The following is a 17,284-nucleotide window of genomic DNA, read 5'->3' on the forward strand; positions in this document are numbered from 1 at the left end:
CCAGGTTCCAGATCCTGATAGTGAGTGACAATAATTTAACTATTGAACTAGCCACTCAGACAACCTAAAAGCCAAAAACCCCGACAATTCTGCAATGCTAACATCATCCTCCAAATAAATAATCAAGAGAAGGAGCAGCCAGAAAGAAAACAAACCTGCAGGTATTACCCACCTTCCTTGAAAATGGGTCATCCAAGCCTCTCCTTTCCTCTTCCCGACGACGCTCCCTTTCCTCTATCTCCATTTCCCTCTGACGTTTTTTCTTCTCCAGTTCCTCCAGCTTCTTGACCCTCTCCTGGTATTCCCGCTGCTCCTGCTCGCGCTTCTCGCGCTCGATGCGCTCCTTCTCCTCGCGCTCTGCCAAGTGGGAAACACAGCTAAAGCTCACCAAGACAAACTCCAGTACTGCGCTCTACCCACACAACAGTCACAAAATACAGTTTGACTCCTTATAAAAGAACAAAGCCAAGCATTTCACATGGTGAGTTTAACAAACCACAGAACCTGTTCTCTGAAAGTATCTTAACTCCAAAGCAATAGGAAAAGGAGCCCTGATACATCCATTAATGAGACACCTTGAACAGCTAGCAAGGAAGAAAAAGTTCCAATACCCTTATGTTAATTCCATGTAGAGACCACAAATGTGCCAGCTACAATAGAAGTAATTATACAACCATGGTGGAGGATCCCTTCCTTAGGTAAGGCCAAACAAAAAAAACAGCTACCAGTGTCAAATTTGATACTCATGACTGCTTTGGTTTTCGTTTGTTTTTTAAATACCACATGATTATGATCTTTGATACATGAAATCTTAATCCTCCAAGTGATAAACAGGACAGAAATTCACCTTATAGGATGCTAATCACCTCTTCTCTTCTAAAGCCCTAAAATGGGCTATCAGACAAAGCATTTCACAAAGAAAGGTGTGCAAGTTGCTTACAGCTCTGGAGTTCTTGATATGACACCAACATTCCCTTTCTTTTCTCCTTAAGATGTGCACAGACAAGTGGCCAGAGCTCAAACTAAAGGCTAAAATCAAAGACTCAATGTTTCACTAGCCTCCCCTACTTTATCACCTCCTTTATTCATGGCTGGGAGAAGGGCAGGGCAGGAAGCATTGATATGCTTTCATTTTCCCTCCCTGCTACCAGACTTTACCTTCACCTCTGTGCTGCACAGGTAAGTGTTCAGGAGGTGTGCCAGGTAACATGTAAAGGCACAGTATCTAACAGCAATGAACAGTCTGCTCCACTGACTGGAAGCTGAAAAGATTTCCTCCAAACTGTGACACAGGGACACCAGACACCAGCTGTGTTACACAGATGGAACGGGTCGAGGGTGCAAAGGATAAAATAATAATGTTCTCAGTCACACCTTTAAGCAGCTGCTCTTCTCGTAACCTTTGCTCCTCCTCCTCCTTCTCTCTGTAGTAAGTGATCCGTCTCTCCTCTTTGCGCTGTTTCTTGCGCTCCTCCAGGCGATTCCGCCTCTCTTCTGCCAACCGCTCCTGGAACTGCTTGAGCTTATCCTGAAATACCAACACCACTCCTGAGAACACCTCAACTGCCTTGTCTAAGAAAGCAACGGGACAGCAGCTGGAGCTAAATAAAGCTACAGAGAAACACAAACCAGCTGCAACATTTTAACGCTGCTCCACTGAAAAACAACTACCTGTTTGCCATTTCAACCTCTTCTGCAATTCATTTTAAGAGAATATACCCCAACTTAGAAGACAATCAAATCATCATATACAATTTTATTCTTTTATCTGCTTTTTCTGAACAGAAACTGCCTAAATAATATTCTACCTGTATCTAAAATATTTTACTTAGTATCATATGCAGTCACTACTTTATTTTAACAAAATACCTTTTCCGCTTCTTTGTGGTAAAGCCAATTCTTACAGCAACACAGTCAAATATTCAAAGCTATAAATAGTCTCAGAAAATGTGAAATTTTAAAATGTAGAGCAAGAAACAGAGGAACAGCTCTTTCCCTGACCTTGTGATCTCATTAGTTTTTAAATTTTGCAATCACAAAATAAACACAGCTTGAACAAAAAAAATACTTGAACTGTCAAAATAATTTCCAGATTCAAACACACAAATTAAAAACCATAGAGAAGAATTTCCACCTGTTTCTCAGCTTCAGTGTTATTGTCACTACTATGCCATCAGCACAGTAAGTCCAAGTACTTGTGCAGATAGAGCTGGCTGTCTTTATGTCACTAATGATCAGTTACAAATAGCTGTATTGAAATGAATGATTTACCATCTTTTCCATATAAGCTATTTCAGAAATTGTCAAAAACTGTAAATGATAATGTCTAGGAATGGGTGCACGGAACTTCCTTTTTTTAAACAGTCAAAGCAGAAAATAAACAATTCCACAGTTCTGAGCCATTTTAGATACTAATTTGTTTCTAGTTTCATGAAGAATCACTTGGTCACAGTGTTAGTTCCTCACTTTAGGGGAATACTTTGTTACAGTGCCATATCTAATGTACCTCATAAACTGTTCTTCGGGATGCTTTGAGCCTGGCTTCAAATAAATCTCTATCCTCCAACATCCTGGAGAGTCTGCTCTTGTGCTCAAGGGCTTTCTCACGCTCCAACTGCAGGGTGGTGATCTAAAAATAGAAAATACAGAAAGTATAACTTTACTGTGCATTTGGATTCAATCTACCTCAGCCACTAGAAAGAGAAATTATCTTTTCCTCTTTCAGAGCCAAGACAGAAGATATTGCTGTCCCAGCACAATCCAGTCGTGAAGCCAACACTTCATTCTTTCTTCTCTTGGAATGAGCTGGGGAAAAAAAAGACAGTGCAAAAACCACTATTTTTCATTCATTGCTAAAAATCTGAACAAAAAATTCTCACCCTTTCTTCTTCCTGTTGCTCCCACAGCTCCATATCATGCACTCTTTGTTCCTCATATGCAGTCTTTATCAAAGGAATTTCTTCTAAGCGCTTCGCTCTTTCAAAATAGTCAATCTAAATAAAGATAACACACCTTTAGCATGCCATAATACAAAGCCCAAATCTGGAAGACTCCATCTTCAGCATCCCTCAAAGAAAACCCTACTATCTGGAGGCTTTTCCAATGTATCTGATATATTATGGCTACATAACAACCACGCTGGACCACATCAAAGGCCCACTTAACCGAAAATCTGCCTCTAGCACCAGCAACTAAGTGCTCCCCTAGGCAAGGATGCAGGAATAGAGACAGGCACATTTACAATACTCTCTCAGCATCAGCTCCCAGCATTTCCTGTGTTGGAAGCTTTTTTATATTTTAAGCATCAGTGGATTTCTCCTCCTGTCCCTCTGAACTCAAAGAAGCTTTTCATATACAACAATGTCCTTTGGAAAGGACTCCTGTGTGTCTGTGGCTCACAGCATGAAGATTCACCCTCTACTACAAACAGCTCTGAACATGACTCCTGCTGCTTCCTTTGATGCTTCCTACTCCACTACACCTTGTAGTCAGTGCAAGAACAACTGCTCCCACCATCAGCTCTTACAACAGGGACACTTACAGACTGACACCACATCCTCTCCTGAGAAATGTTTCAGACTGAGGGGTACCCTTTTACATGGACATTTCTCACACAGAAGCCAATCCACACCATGGATAATTCTTGTTGGCCTCCTGTCTAATTTCCAGTTGAACTGCATCCTTTTAGAGACAGAGAGCAGAGCTGCAGACAGTGCTCCAAATGCAGAAGAACCAAGTCCTTACTCCTGGCTAAGAATGTTAAGTTTGGAGCCCATCATCTAACATTCCAAGGTAATGACTGGGGGATTTTTTTTTCCTCCTTTCCCTACATAAAGTTTCATATCTATCGAACCAGAACATCTTCAAGGGCATTTCCTTTTGTACCACAGCTGATAAATGTTTTTTTGGTGAAGAACTCTGCAAAAAGCTTTTTGGAAATCCAACTTAGTTACACCCATCAGATCACCCTAACTCATGTTTGTTTTGACAGCTTCAGAGAACTCCAAGAGGAAGTCCTGGCTTACAATTCTTTTACAGAAGCTGTGTGCCTTTCCAGGTAGAGGCAGATCATATTTACACAGGTGACCACTAACTGTACTGTTTCATGTATTTTCTGCTGTTTTGCCCAGAATGAGCAACAGGTTTACAGGCCTGCAGTGTAAAAGATCCTCACTGGAACCCTTCTAACTAACCTGCCACTTTCTGCTATTGAGCCAGTTTTAAGTGACCCAAGTCACCAAATGTATCATATAACCCCTGTTTCATTCTTGAATACAGCAGGAAGTCCTCGGTGAGTCTCACCTTGCCCAGGTCACGTGTTTCTATTTCCTATGACACATTTCTCACACCTTTATAGCCATCCACATTTCAGACAGATCCTTTTCTGCCATCTAGAAGGGCTCTAGCAGTGGAATTCCTTCTGTTTCAGTGAGGACTAACACAGTTAATTAATTTAGTTTCTCCACAATGACCTCTCCTCCTCCGAACATTTAATCTTCCCTGAACATTTTCCAATTACAAGTCTTCCCACCTAAGACTTGGTTCACATACAGCTTAAGGGTCCTGTTTCAAATCAACTCCATTAATTAGAACAGACTTTTGCACTGAAACTGGAGGCTCAAATGGTTTATAACACATTTATCCTTTTTTAGTTTCAAACAATAATATTTCCAACATCAGTATTTTATATATATATATATATATATGCACATAAGTATATCAACACAGGAGTTCACATTCACTAAATTGTGAATGGACATGGGTTTGTACCCTTCCTACTTTGTTTGTACCTTTTTCTCCTGATTCTTCAGACGTTCCTGAAGTTCCTTCTTTTCTTTTTCTAGCTGTTCAACTTGTTTAGCCATAATGAAGTCAGGATCCAATTCTTCAAGATCCTACAATCAAGTAAAGTTATCAATACAAAATAAAGCAAACATTTTTTCTGTTGCAAACGTGATTTGTTTGTTTACTTATTTATTTAAGCTTCTCTGCAGTTTTCCCCTTTAACTTTTAAAATAATTTGCTTCAGGAACATTCTGTTTCTTTTCCTCTCTTCTGGGCAACTTGTATTTTATTTTTAAGAAGCTCTATAAAGCATTTAATGTTGATTTTTAATTGAGACACAGTCCAGATACTACAAAATTGGATGTGGAGGTCTATTTTGTATTTCAGATACCATTTAAGCAACAGGGGAGAGGGAAACAAAACAAAACGCCCAAAATGAACCTCCCCCAAACAAAGAAATAAAAAGGGACAACAAAAATCAAACCAACCAACCAACCAACCAAGTTGGATTTTATTCCCCCAGGTAAAAAAGATCCCATCTAAACCCAGAATTCAGGTTTACTTACACTGTCTCACTTTCAAGAGGCTGTTTTTAAGACCAGTTACAGTATAAAGCCAGAAAACCCCATGAAATTCAGGTAGCCCAGCAATGTAACACCGAAAGGGTAAGAAAATAACTCTACAGTGCAACAACAAGTCACTTACCTCAATATCAATATCTTTAAAGGCTTTGGCTCCCAGTTCAGTTTTCTTGATCTGCTCCAGGCGCTCCCGAACAGTCTTCTTTTTGATCTGCTCATGCTCCTGCAGGATCCGCTCCTTCTCCCTCTCCTTGGCCTCCTGGCGCAGCCTCTCCTCTTCAGCTTTCCGGACCTTCTGCAGCTCTGCCTCCCGTTGTTCCAGCTCTTCCTTCTCCCGCTGGATGTTCAGACTCTCCAGGCGCTCTTTTCTCTCCTCTATGGTCTGACGACGCGCCAGAATGCGCTGATGCTCCTTCCTCGAGTTTTTCAAGAAGGCGGTGACTGCCAGCTGATGTTGTTCTTCCTTCTCTTGCTGAATTTAAATTAAAAAGAAGACAATGATGTATGCTGCACCTCTTTAAAAAGGCACAAAAGATAGCAAACGCTTCTCAAAGAAAACTCGAAGTTCATTGTATTCTCCAAACTTGCCAACTGCACGGAAATACAAGTGTGATGGCAAATCTAATCCCTCATCCAAGTGGCATCCAAAGTAGTATCAACTGACTGGAACCCTGCTGTCTGTAAAAGACAATATTCTGCAACATGGCTTAGGTGTAATGGTTTACATTTTTCCACCCAAAAATATTGCACACCCAGATGTTACTGATAGTGAAATTCCTAACTGGAAGGGGCATGGGGATCAATCCTGATTGACTCTGCATGTGTCTGCAAGCATACCACCCCATGGACTGTATTTCATCAAAGCTCCTTTGTTTTTAGAGTTTTGTTATTTTCCAGACACGCTAATATAAGAGGAAAATATCCTAATTGACACAAAGCACTGTCTGTGAGATGATAAAAAAATGAGTCACCAATTTAGGTATAAACATTGTATATAAACCCATTGTAATGACCTTATAAAAAGCACTAGGCTTCTAGATATTAGCATGCAGACTATTCTTTCAGCAGCCTTCTCCAGAGTACCCACACAGTTCTTTGTGGAGATTCATGCTGTACACATGAGGAGGTGTAATTGTGCCAGCTCCATCAAGCAGCAAAACACTGCAGCCCAATCAGCTCACTACACTCCCCCAGTCATGCTGATCATGAAATGCAGTCGTGAAACGTGAGCTCCTTCAGAGGTATTTTTAGTAATCTGTCACTTCTAGGGCATTCAGCAAAAACACTCAAACATCCATGCTTTGTGGCAGATCTGCAAACATTTAAAGATAAATGCAGGTGCCAGAAACGGGAAAGTGAAAATTAATTTAACGATTTTGTGAATTATAACAAATGTGACAAATTTAAGGTTCTTAAGTACTTGGACTGAAAAGTTTTGATCTGAATGGTGAAGGAAAAAAGGATATCAACTTGTTCTGTAGCTTCTCTAACCGAACAGATTGATATTAAACTTGATATGGTTCTCCAATTTTACAGGCATAATGACCAGCACTTATGTCATTTATGTTATTCAGCTTCCTGTACCAACATATCAAGTGTGAGATTGTCATTTCTATCCATGAATGTACAGATAAAAGCATGTTTTTTTCTTTCAAAATCACCATCTGACTAATACCAATCACTAGTTAAATCTTTTTAGGAGAAAACCTACATGGAAGTATTTTTTATCTTAAACACTATAAAACAGGTAATGCATGTTCAAACTAACACAAGTAAGTCAGCATTAGGTGTCATGATACAGTTCTACTTTGTGTGTTTATATTTGAAGAAGACCACTAAGTATTTCAACCTGTATAAAGAATCTAACATGGACATCTTGCAATCAGCCTTTTTTTCCCATATGGGAAAAATATTTGATATGTTTGCTAGGAAATCTTTCATAAACACAAAGCAAAAGAAAAAATTACCACTGCTCTTGTAAGAGAAGTGAAGGTTTAACTTGCCACGACCAAAACATGTTCGTGTTTTTAGACTCCATTCCTAAAGTTACATTCCAGGTTCTTCAAAACAGCAGTTTCTCCAGGAGGAATAAAGGAAGCAGGCTCTCTGATTTTCAAAAATGCATGCAAAATTTTAAACAGATCCTAGCTCTGTAGGCTCACCTGTGGGAAAGTTATTATTTGGTATATCCTAAGCCTGATACACGCAAGACTGGCAACTCATGATTTTAATTATAACCAAACACTAACTAGATGAGTTTTTTTAAGAATGACTTTGTTACGAGCACAGATAACTGATTACCACTAGGCTGAAAAAAATGAAAGTAAAATGAACATCTAATCTGAGAAAACACATTAAAATATAAGCTTTAAGTGTTGAGTTATTAGCTTATGTTTCTACTTAATCCACAAACAGGCAAATGCAGTCCATCATTACTGTCAAATTAGATCAGAGATCATTACCAAAGTGCTCTGAAAAACAGAGCAGTACACTTCTGAAAATAAAACAAATGTACAAGAGCACCTCCTCAAATCCTCGCAATGTCACGTTAACTTAATCGTTTAGAGAGCTCACTGCCATTCCTGTGCCAAGGAAAGATAAACCAAGGAACTCCTTCAAGTATGATCTCACAACTTCAAGACAAGCTTGCCTTGCTAAACCAGAAAAGCTGTTAGAGCTCTGTTAGAACAGGTGAGCATGTAGCAGATGCATGTGTATGTATGAACACCTCAAGGATCAACTGTTCTGAAGGGATGGGACAGCAGAACAACACTGTTTACCACTGCACTGAGAACAGATTACTGGAAGGAATAGTTAATCAGACAAGCAAAAACTTAACAAAAAGCTGGATGAAAGGCAGCAGATGAACATCACACAGTGCACACAGGGAAAATGTCAGATTTTGTCAACATTCTCATAACACTTTAAACAACTTACCATTAAGTGAGGAGGCTTAATGACTGCAAGAGCCTTAGCCAGAGCTGAGGACATAGCAGTCAACTGGTTTCTAATCTGCTCAGAAGGCATGCTTTGGAGCTGAGGGCCTAGTGGGGCATCTTCTCTAGTACAGTAATTCAAATCTGAACCAAAACTCAGTGTCCGGGTGGTGTGATCAAGGCGAACCTTCGTTAAAAAAAAAAAAGGGAAGGAAATGATTGTATTAATTATTGAACAATTTCTCTGTTGCTCTGCCTATGACCAATATGAGTCAACAGAAGCTATAAGCAGAAATTACTCCAAAAAAAATTAGCTACACCATTCTATGAGAAATGCCAAATTAGTAGGAGAAATATAGCACTGTGAATAAAAGTTTGTTTTATTTCTATGGTTTATACAGGAAAAAACCCCAACCAACCAACCAACCAAAAAAAAAAAAAAAAATCCTTCTTCCTGGAAGAGGCTGAAATTCCAATGATTCTATGAAATGAGCACTTCAAGACAAACCACTCTTGCCTCTTCCTCCACATCAGCAATACACAAAACAAGAACCCTGACTTTAGTGCAGGGAACTGCAACACATCTGAAATATAAATTCAGGTTGTGTGTTAACCTAAGTGAATTAACTCAGCTTCATCTAAAAACCTAAATGGATAATTACTAAGCAACCTCAACTAAAAACTACCCGCACCTCGTTGTTGTTCTCTCAACAGAGACACTTTACCAGTGCACGCCTCAGACACTGGTGCTTCACTTCAGTCCCTTGGTGAGACACAAACCAACGTCAGCAACTGCTGGCTTTTCAGTCTTGCACAACTAATGCAGCACAGGCAGCAATTCACATCCCTGTTTGTTAAACTTCCTTCAGGATATGCTGGACTAGATAACTGGGGCTAACAGGGCAAATTTCCACAAATTTTATTTTCAACTTCTAGTTCTACTGGACTTGCATTAATGGCTGTTGACCTAAATCAAAAATACACACCAGAATGCAAATAATCTTCAGTTCTTAATATAGTGTCACGTGCATCTTTCACTCTAGCTTATCTCCATCTATCAGAATCAGTTCTTTTCCTTGGGTTACACGTCAGCCAGCTCATTTGCATCCCATGTAATTCACTTGAGCCCATTCACAATTTCTCATGAGTCTTTTTACAGCACCTACTTGTAAGTCACAGTGCCTGGCAGCATCCACGATACAACGCTCCAGCGTGAAAGCATCCACGAAAGGAACCAGGGTACACAGGCGAGCAAACTCAATGCTCTGATAAATCTGGGCCACCTGAGTGGGAACAGAACCATCAGGCATTTTTTCTCAATAAAAAGAAATCAGAAACATAAGTTGTTGTACAGGCCTTAGAGTTAATTTACCAAACTGTCAACAAATGAATGTATACATAATAATACAATTGCAAATGCTCTTTCAGGATTTTATTTCTGTACTGTGTTCAAACTTAACCTAAGATTAAATGCCATTCCTGCATGGCTGCTTTGTATGAAGGAGACTGGCAGCAGTAACTACACACAGCTATGCTGCTAATTAGCCTTCAACTGTTTCTTTAGCACACCAGAAATAACACTGCTCTCACTTGTAATGAAAGCAGGTCAATGAAATGTGCATCCTACAAAACACTTAGATACAAAAAAAATCAAAATAAACCAAAAACCAAAGCAAAATACCCCCCCACACCTTATCCCAAAGCAAAGTTTTAAGAAACTAGGTAAGCAACGAAGAAAAAATAGGCAAGGGATTACACCACTGTACCCCAGTATCGAGTACAGCTACTCTGGCTGTACCTAAACAACGTACAAACTGAAGATACAGGTTATATACTGGGGAAAAGAAAATCTCAAAATCATAATGGTCTTCTATTTGATGGGAAAAAAAATTACTTCAGCATGAAAGTTTCCAATTTCCTCTCCTTCCAAAGCATTTACTAACTTATGTATACTTGGGAATACACATTTTCTTTACTCGTACCTGCTGCAGAAGGCGAAGAATGGTATTGTTTTGCAGGTGAGGAACATACAGCTGCAGTTCAGGTTCCTTTTCAGCTTGGTCTTTCACCCAGTTGAGAACCTACCAAAAGTCTGAAAAGTTACTCCATCTGCATCGACCCGTACAAACTTCACCATTAAAGTACAAAGCATGGCTCACAAATATTTCTGGTTTACACCCTATGAAACAACAGCACTTCTGCCCAGAGAGTGCAGTGTTTTACTGAAGTGCATCTGATAGAACACTCATTTATAATGGATAGCAAACAGGTTTTGTATGAAGGCGACTGACAGTACTGGCAACGTTTACCACACTGCTAATTTACCTTCAAGTTCTTTTTAGCACCTCAATTATCTTTGTTCCCACTATTGAAGAAAAAGAACATGATGTGCTTCATCAATCGCAAAATTTGCACTAACCTAATCAACAGCTCTCACGTTATTCTACCTCCCAAGCCTCTGTATTTTAACAGTGAAAAGTCACTGGTATATCTTTCCACTTTGCACACAACCCACTCACCCGCACGTGCGTGCACACAGCTTTCTCACTTTCCATATTTAAACAGAATTAACTATCACCTCCACCAAAAAAACCTTCTGATAACCTTCCCAAAACTCTGCATCTTTATGGGACCCTCTGAAGAGCACCCTAGAGACCTGAGTGAATTTTCCTTCTGTTTCAATGACGTGGTGCAACTCGTATATCAGATGTCACCAGCACGGCACAACAGAACCCAACCAAATCAAGCCTACTTTTGAAAAACCTGGCAATAGAAGATGCCAGTTGATATTTCCCACAAATCAATATTCAAATAACAGACTATTAGTCAAGACCAGTTACAACACAGAGCTGCAAAACCTACCTTGCTGACACGGGCGCTTAACTTGAGCGGGTGAAAGTCTACTTCAAGCCAATTGTAAAGTTCTTTCACTTCTGGGACAACATATTGCACTACGTTGAACCTGACCTACGGTCAACAAAAAAAATCCAAAGATCTCAAAATAAATGCAATGTTAACCAACAGTTATGCTTTAAGACTTTCATATTCAAGAAGTTAAACAGGCACCACATGTACATTTTAATACAGATTACTTCTCATTGCAACATTCTGAACTGCAGTGACAGTAACTCTACATTACATCACTTAAATGTATTTAAAAAAGGAAAAGGAGACATAAAACATATAAACAAGGTAAACAAACTAGAGCACCATCCTCAACTTAGCCATTTCCAAAACATAAGGCCTAATACACTTGTAGGCCTACAATCTAAAATCCTAGCCCAAACTAAAATCACACACCTCTATTCATGATTAAATTTCTGAAGACTTAAGTTGTGGTTTTGGGGCAAACTGGAGAGGTACTGAAGAAGAATTAACTTACACTGCAAAATGAGCTTTGAATGTATGTTTTAGACATGCATGTGAAGGACTGCAAAAAATTCAACCATTCTCTGAAAATACCCACGATGATGTCTGATTTGTTTACGAGTATCTGGGGGGGTCTGAGGATAGATCAATCCAACCTCCCTTCAAATTAAACACAAGGAAGTTTTCATAATTACTTAGATTTGCATGGTCTGCCACTTGATATATGACCTGTGTTATCCAAAATACATTTAAAACAGAAAAAGAAACATTTGGTTCAGTTAATAACACACCTTAGAGTAGGGGGAAAAAAACCCCCAAAGTTCTAGTTCACAACTCATTTCAGACCCCTCAGAATTTCAAAACGACATTTGTTGCTTGGGTGACATAAAGGACAATATGGAATCTGACTCTTTAGTGCACACAAGAATTCACTGTCGCTGCCATTTCCAAACAGTCCCTGTGAGTCTGCATGTTTAGCGCTGCACCGTAAGTCACACAACGAACCACACTGCTGTCCCCCAACCAGGCACAGTGCTCCAGAAGGAAAACAGGACACAGTGTTATAAAGCTGCTCCCCTGGCCACCACCACCTACCATATCGTTGATGAGACTGGCACGTGTGGGTGGGGCCTGCAGCCCCAGCAGGGTTGCCAGGCGCCGCTGTTTCTCCACGATGATGCCATCCATGTCCAGGAGGCGAGCGATATCCGTCCTCTCAGGAGTTATAGGGATTGACAGAGTGGCCAAAAGGACTCGAGTAGACATCCTGTTGACAAAGTAGAAGCACAAGAGATGAACTGCAAGAGAACACTTAATAATTCCTGTTCATGTATATGCCAATTCAAGAGAGGAACAAGTAGCGTTTTTGATGCAAAACTGTGTAAAAATACCAGCAATAACCAAGATGCCACCTGCACCATGAGAGGACAGAATGCAGTGTTCCTCAGGAACAAGAGGAAAGAGTTTTGTAACTTTGATATGTATGTACATATGTATATATACAAAGAGATTATAAAGAAATTTAAGCTGCTTCTGTAAATACCGAAACCCTATAAAGTAATGAAAACGGCACAAAGCAGCACCTTTAAAAACTTTTAGATGCAAATCCATCCCAGTCATTTTGAATGAATTTATTTTTAAAATTTACAGTGTAAGACAGATGTACTTTTTGATGTAACAAAACAAGTGGCATTAAATACTTAAATTCTTGGTCTTAGTACCCAAGTGAACAGGAATGTAAGAATTTCTATCAATATATATTACAACCAGATTCTGATAAAGGCCTGTAGATGAACTTCAGAGGTTAAAGCAGTCAATGGTTCTGCACACCTCAAAAGCCTTGCCAGTTCATCTCTATTACCAAAAAATTAAAGGCCCTTTGCCCATGCAGATTTTTATACATTAAGAAGTTTACATTAGCTACCATGAAATCCAACTACTCAGACGAGAAAAAGGAAACAAAAAACCCAGATACTCATTGACTTGCTTAGCTTCCAAGGCAGTAAGAGAAGGAAGCTTAACTAAGGTGATCCTGGTGTTCACAATACTTACACTGTAGCTCTGTAAAACATCCTTCTCGCTCTAGATTTCTTTTGAGGCAATTAGCAGTGGCCAATTTAGGCAGAGCTGCTCATAGGTCATGCCTGTCATCTGCTTCTTTTGGGGTACATTTTAGTTTATTTTTGAACCTAGGGGGTTAAAATTAGAATCTAAGATCACATTATATATCCTTCCCCACCTCTGCATCTCCTCTTGTGTGAGATTCTTTCGCATTTCTCTTGATAAGTGATAAAGTCGGTGAAGGGTGGATGCATGAAAGAGAGCATTTCCTGATTTCCAGAAGACAGTTGAAACTTTGTGATAGTAATTTGCCATCAGTTGTGGTTTGGGTGGTTTCTTAGACAGTGCAAATAGTCCATGAATATCTTCCACTGCTTTGAAAGCTTCCTAAAGAGAAAAAAAACCAAATACACTTTTAGGAAGTTTTTTGCAACACCCAAAAAAAAAAGAAAAATATGAATTCATTAAAGGTTATAAGACTTCAGTTTTGCCAGCTACCTGAAATTACATACTTCTTTCCTAATAAAGAAATCATTTGGACATACTGCAACTCCACTAACTATATGCTTAGAATTTAATGATTAGTTTGTATAATTTTTCAAAAACTTGTTTCTTTCAGATTTTCAAGCTACAAACCAAAAGGAGAAAAAAAAAACAAAAATGAAATAACAAAAGTTCTACTATTTTACTACTATGTCAATTGTACTATTTATTGGCTTTAGCATTTTTCATAAAAATAGTTTTTGTGATCAAAAAAGGGTATAGTTTCCCTAAAACACAGGAAAACTTGGAAATGCCTTAGATATAATTACCTAAACCCCTAAAATGGAAACAGCACAACAGAGAACGTTCTGCTAATTCACAAACCAAAAAAACTACAACCTTGGCTTTTAAAGGAATTTCTTGGCTTTTTAAGGAATTTGATGTTAGAAATGTTGGCAGAGGTGAAGGTGTCATCATAGAATCACAGAATCAGCCGGGTTGGAAAAGACCTCCGAGATCATCAAGTCCAACCCTTGATCCAACCCCACTGTGGTTCCCAGCCCATGGCACTGATGCCACATCCAGTCTCACCTTAAACACCTCCAGGGACGGAGAATCCACCACTTCCCTGGGCAGCCCATTCCAATGGCTGATCAACCTCTCTGGAAAGAAATTCTTCCTAATATCCAACCTAAACCTCCCCTGGCAGAGCCTGCCCTCTTGTCTTACTGATCATTGCCTGGGAGAAGAGACCAACTCCCACCTGGCTCCCCCCTCCTGTCAGGGAGTTGGAGAGTGAAGTGGTCTCCCCTGAGCCTCCTCTTCTCCAGGCTCCTCACTGTCACAACTCCAAGTGACTTCAGCTACTCTACCATTTACTGCTCCGAGCAAAGCTTGCTTTGAAACACAGGACCATCAGACTAAGCATTCAACATGCAAGTAGCACCATGTTCTAGACATTAAAACTTCATTCTTTAGCTATCATCCTTTCTCCACCTTGCTACATGTACCATGGACCGTGAACTGCATGGAGCAGGTTCTGGCAAGGCCGGAGGGCACAGTGTGATGGGGAGAGTCCTGTGCATACCTGCCACAGCTCCATGCTGATGGCACTGTCGAGCTGCACAAGCCTGGTCTCCAGGTGCATGGACTGGCTGTCGGGATTGTTGAGGTTGATGGCTGTGCTTTGGTTGTGGTGGCGCTGGATCTGCCCCAGGTGCATCCGCAGGTTGTCGCAGAGCTTACGGAACTCGGCTTTGCGCGTGTACTGCAGGCAGAACTTGAAAGCTGCAGCAATGAACAGCACAAATTAAGGACGTGCACTAATGGTGACTTCATGGTAGTTCTAAACGGGATTCAAATATGTAAATCAGCACATTTAAAGAACCTTCATTTCCAGTCAAAAGATATGTCAAACATGATATAATCTGTCGCACATAATGAATAAGTGACACTGCAGAGCACTTCCATCTTGACCTCAAAAAATGAAGATGTTTCTACACAATTAAGCCTAATGAGCATAGGGAACACTGTTAAACAACTTGAGCCACTAAGGGGTAACTTGTCCAGACAAACCCTCTCTCCCTTTCCCTCTTTCTCTTCTCTTCTCTTTTCAATGGATCACCAAGTCCATACTGGTGTTTGAGCCACAGGGTGATGTAGAAGCCTAGAAGATAACAGAGCTAATGCATGTCTCAAACACGGACAGCTGGATAGCCGTGGAGACAACCCAGGATTGTTGGCAAAAACAACCAAGGAGTGTTGGTAGTAACACACTGTGAGAAAGAACAGGATGTGGCTGGAAAAGGGGCCATACAGGGGTAGGGCAGCACTTTTCTAGGACAAAGGTCCTTGTTCTGGCTCCTGGAGATAAGCACAACACAGTAGAGTGCAGGCACAGGAATGAGGCTGAGAAGCAGGGATGGACTGTAGGGGGGGGACCAAGACCACCCAAGACTCCCAAGGCCCTCCAACCCACTTCCAGAAAGGTCCAGAAGAATGGACTGGGCACGATAACTGATTTGCATAGGAAGTGAGAAACTGATCTCCAGGGTGGGGAAAACTTGCCTGTAAAAAGGTTCCCTCCCACATGCACCCCAGAACCCTGGACACCCCGTCAGCTGGGTTGACATTGGAGCCAGGATCGCTGATCTCTGTTTATTCCTTTATTCCTCTCTCTCCCCTTTTCAACTCCTCTCTCTCTCTCTTCTCTTTCACCCTATCCCTTTATCTGAAGTGCACAGCTGTGTGCTTACCCTGCTAGCTCAGGGACTAACATACCAATTGCCATGCCAAGTGTGTCATTTACTAATAAAACTTCATAAGCCTTTGGGGACCCTCTGACTTTGGTTGTTCCTTTCAACCACGAGCATCTGTGAATCTTGGATGCTCCCTTCCCCTTAAGGGTGGGACACCACATCATTACACTTTAAGTTTCCATCTTTTGGACCTACCTTGCTGTGCAATGTCATGGTATAGGCGTTCCACTCGAGAATTATTTCGGAGAAGATCCAAACACTGTCTGTAGGATTCCCATAGAAATTTAACCCAGGGTGTCAAAAGCAGTCGGTCAGTACGATCCTGAGTGTCTTCCCCACTTACAGCACTCAGAAGAACACTGTAGTCAGGGCAGGGGGTAAGGAAAAACGAAAAAACAAAAGTGGGTTACTCCCTACAATTCTCATCAATTTTTCTGGACAAATCTGAACAGAAAATTGCTGCTGAACAGTCTAGTGCTTATTTTCAAACTGGTCCCTCAGATGGCTCCCTTTCCCTTTAAAGGATATAGATAATGTCCTTGCTTTTAAGTTTCAAAATCTAGCCCCTGCATATACAACTGACACGTCCAAGCTCCAGAGGTAACAGACTTCAGAAACTTCTGTATCCTTCCCGAGTAAGCCAAAGGAAATGAACCCCAGGATTTTCACCTTCCCTTTTCTACCAGGGAGCTGTGCACTGGACCTCTGCTAGAGTGAGGTATCACTGTCAATACAGACACTTTCGTACTTGCTCAGAGCTCCTTTTTAGCCACCAGCAACGCTGCCAGAGTTCACTTCTTGTTGACATGTGACACAGAGGCACTGTGTGCCTTACAATCTACAGACATTGAAAAACAGAACACTTAAAATACCAAATCCTTTAAAAATTTTGATATGAAAAAGATGCTTAAATAAATGTCAAAAGCAAGATGTGATAATCTTGTATTTAGTGGCCATAACTTCATTCTCTCATCAGAGAAATACAAGATTGGTTCCTGAGACACTGAGACCAATTCAGTGCTATGTCTCACGTGGTCCCTTTATGCTGAACAGTCCACCCACCATGACAAACTGACAAAGAATCACCTTCCCTAAGCCTTCATTTTTAAAATTCTTTTTGAACTATGCTTCTAATATAAACTCTCAACTCCTGTAGCTCTTTTCTACTACACCATTTCCAGTTCTAATTTGCTTCCCTGAGCACCAGTACTACGTGCAATATTAAACACATCACCAGTGGTTTCTCCAACAGATCGAGTGGTGAATTCAGCAAAAAAGTATGAGAAGATTAGAAAACAGGACCTAGAGAACA

At 40.4% G+C, this 17,284-nt stretch overlaps 1 protein-coding gene and 1 non-coding gene across 2 annotated transcripts in view; both read right to left on the minus strand.

The window, feature by feature from the left end:
• EIF3A (eukaryotic translation initiation factor 3 subunit A) overlaps positions 1–17,284 on the minus strand; it is a 34,124-nt gene that overhangs the window by 11,403 nt on the left and 5,437 nt on the right. Inside the window, exons 4-17 of the mRNA XM_027746480.2 lie at positions 16,168–16,331; positions 14,802–15,001; positions 13,410–13,618; positions 12,266–12,437; positions 11,165–11,269; positions 10,285–10,383; positions 9,469–9,585; positions 8,304–8,489; positions 5,491–5,838; positions 4,791–4,895; positions 2,880–2,993; positions 2,507–2,629; positions 1,375–1,528; positions 173–357 (exon numbers count right to left, since the gene is read on the minus strand). Of these exons, the coding sequence (XP_027602281.1) occupies positions 173–357; positions 1,375–1,528; positions 2,507–2,629; positions 2,880–2,993; positions 4,791–4,895; positions 5,491–5,838; positions 8,304–8,489; positions 9,469–9,585; positions 10,285–10,383; positions 11,165–11,269; positions 12,266–12,437; positions 13,410–13,618; positions 14,802–15,001; positions 16,168–16,331 (2,281 nt within the window). The remainder of the gene's footprint in view (positions 1–172; positions 358–1,374; positions 1,529–2,506; positions 2,630–2,879; positions 2,994–4,790; positions 4,896–5,490; positions 5,839–8,303; positions 8,490–9,468; positions 9,586–10,284; positions 10,384–11,164; positions 11,270–12,265; positions 12,438–13,409; positions 13,619–14,801; positions 15,002–16,167; positions 16,332–17,284) is intronic.
• LOC114001384 lies at positions 9,793–9,924 on the minus strand. Its single transcript, XR_003545540.1, has one exon. It is a non-coding gene; the product is annotated as a small nucleolar RNA SNORA19 (small nucleolar RNA).

The sequence above is a fragment of the Pipra filicauda genome, unplaced genomic scaffold (assembly GCF_003945595.2).
Source record: "Pipra filicauda isolate LSUMZ 115617 unplaced genomic scaffold, ASM394559v2 scaffold53_size3534045_pilon, whole genome shotgun sequence".
NCBI classification, from domain to species: domain Eukaryota; kingdom Metazoa; phylum Chordata; class Aves; order Passeriformes; family Pipridae; genus Pipra; species Pipra filicauda.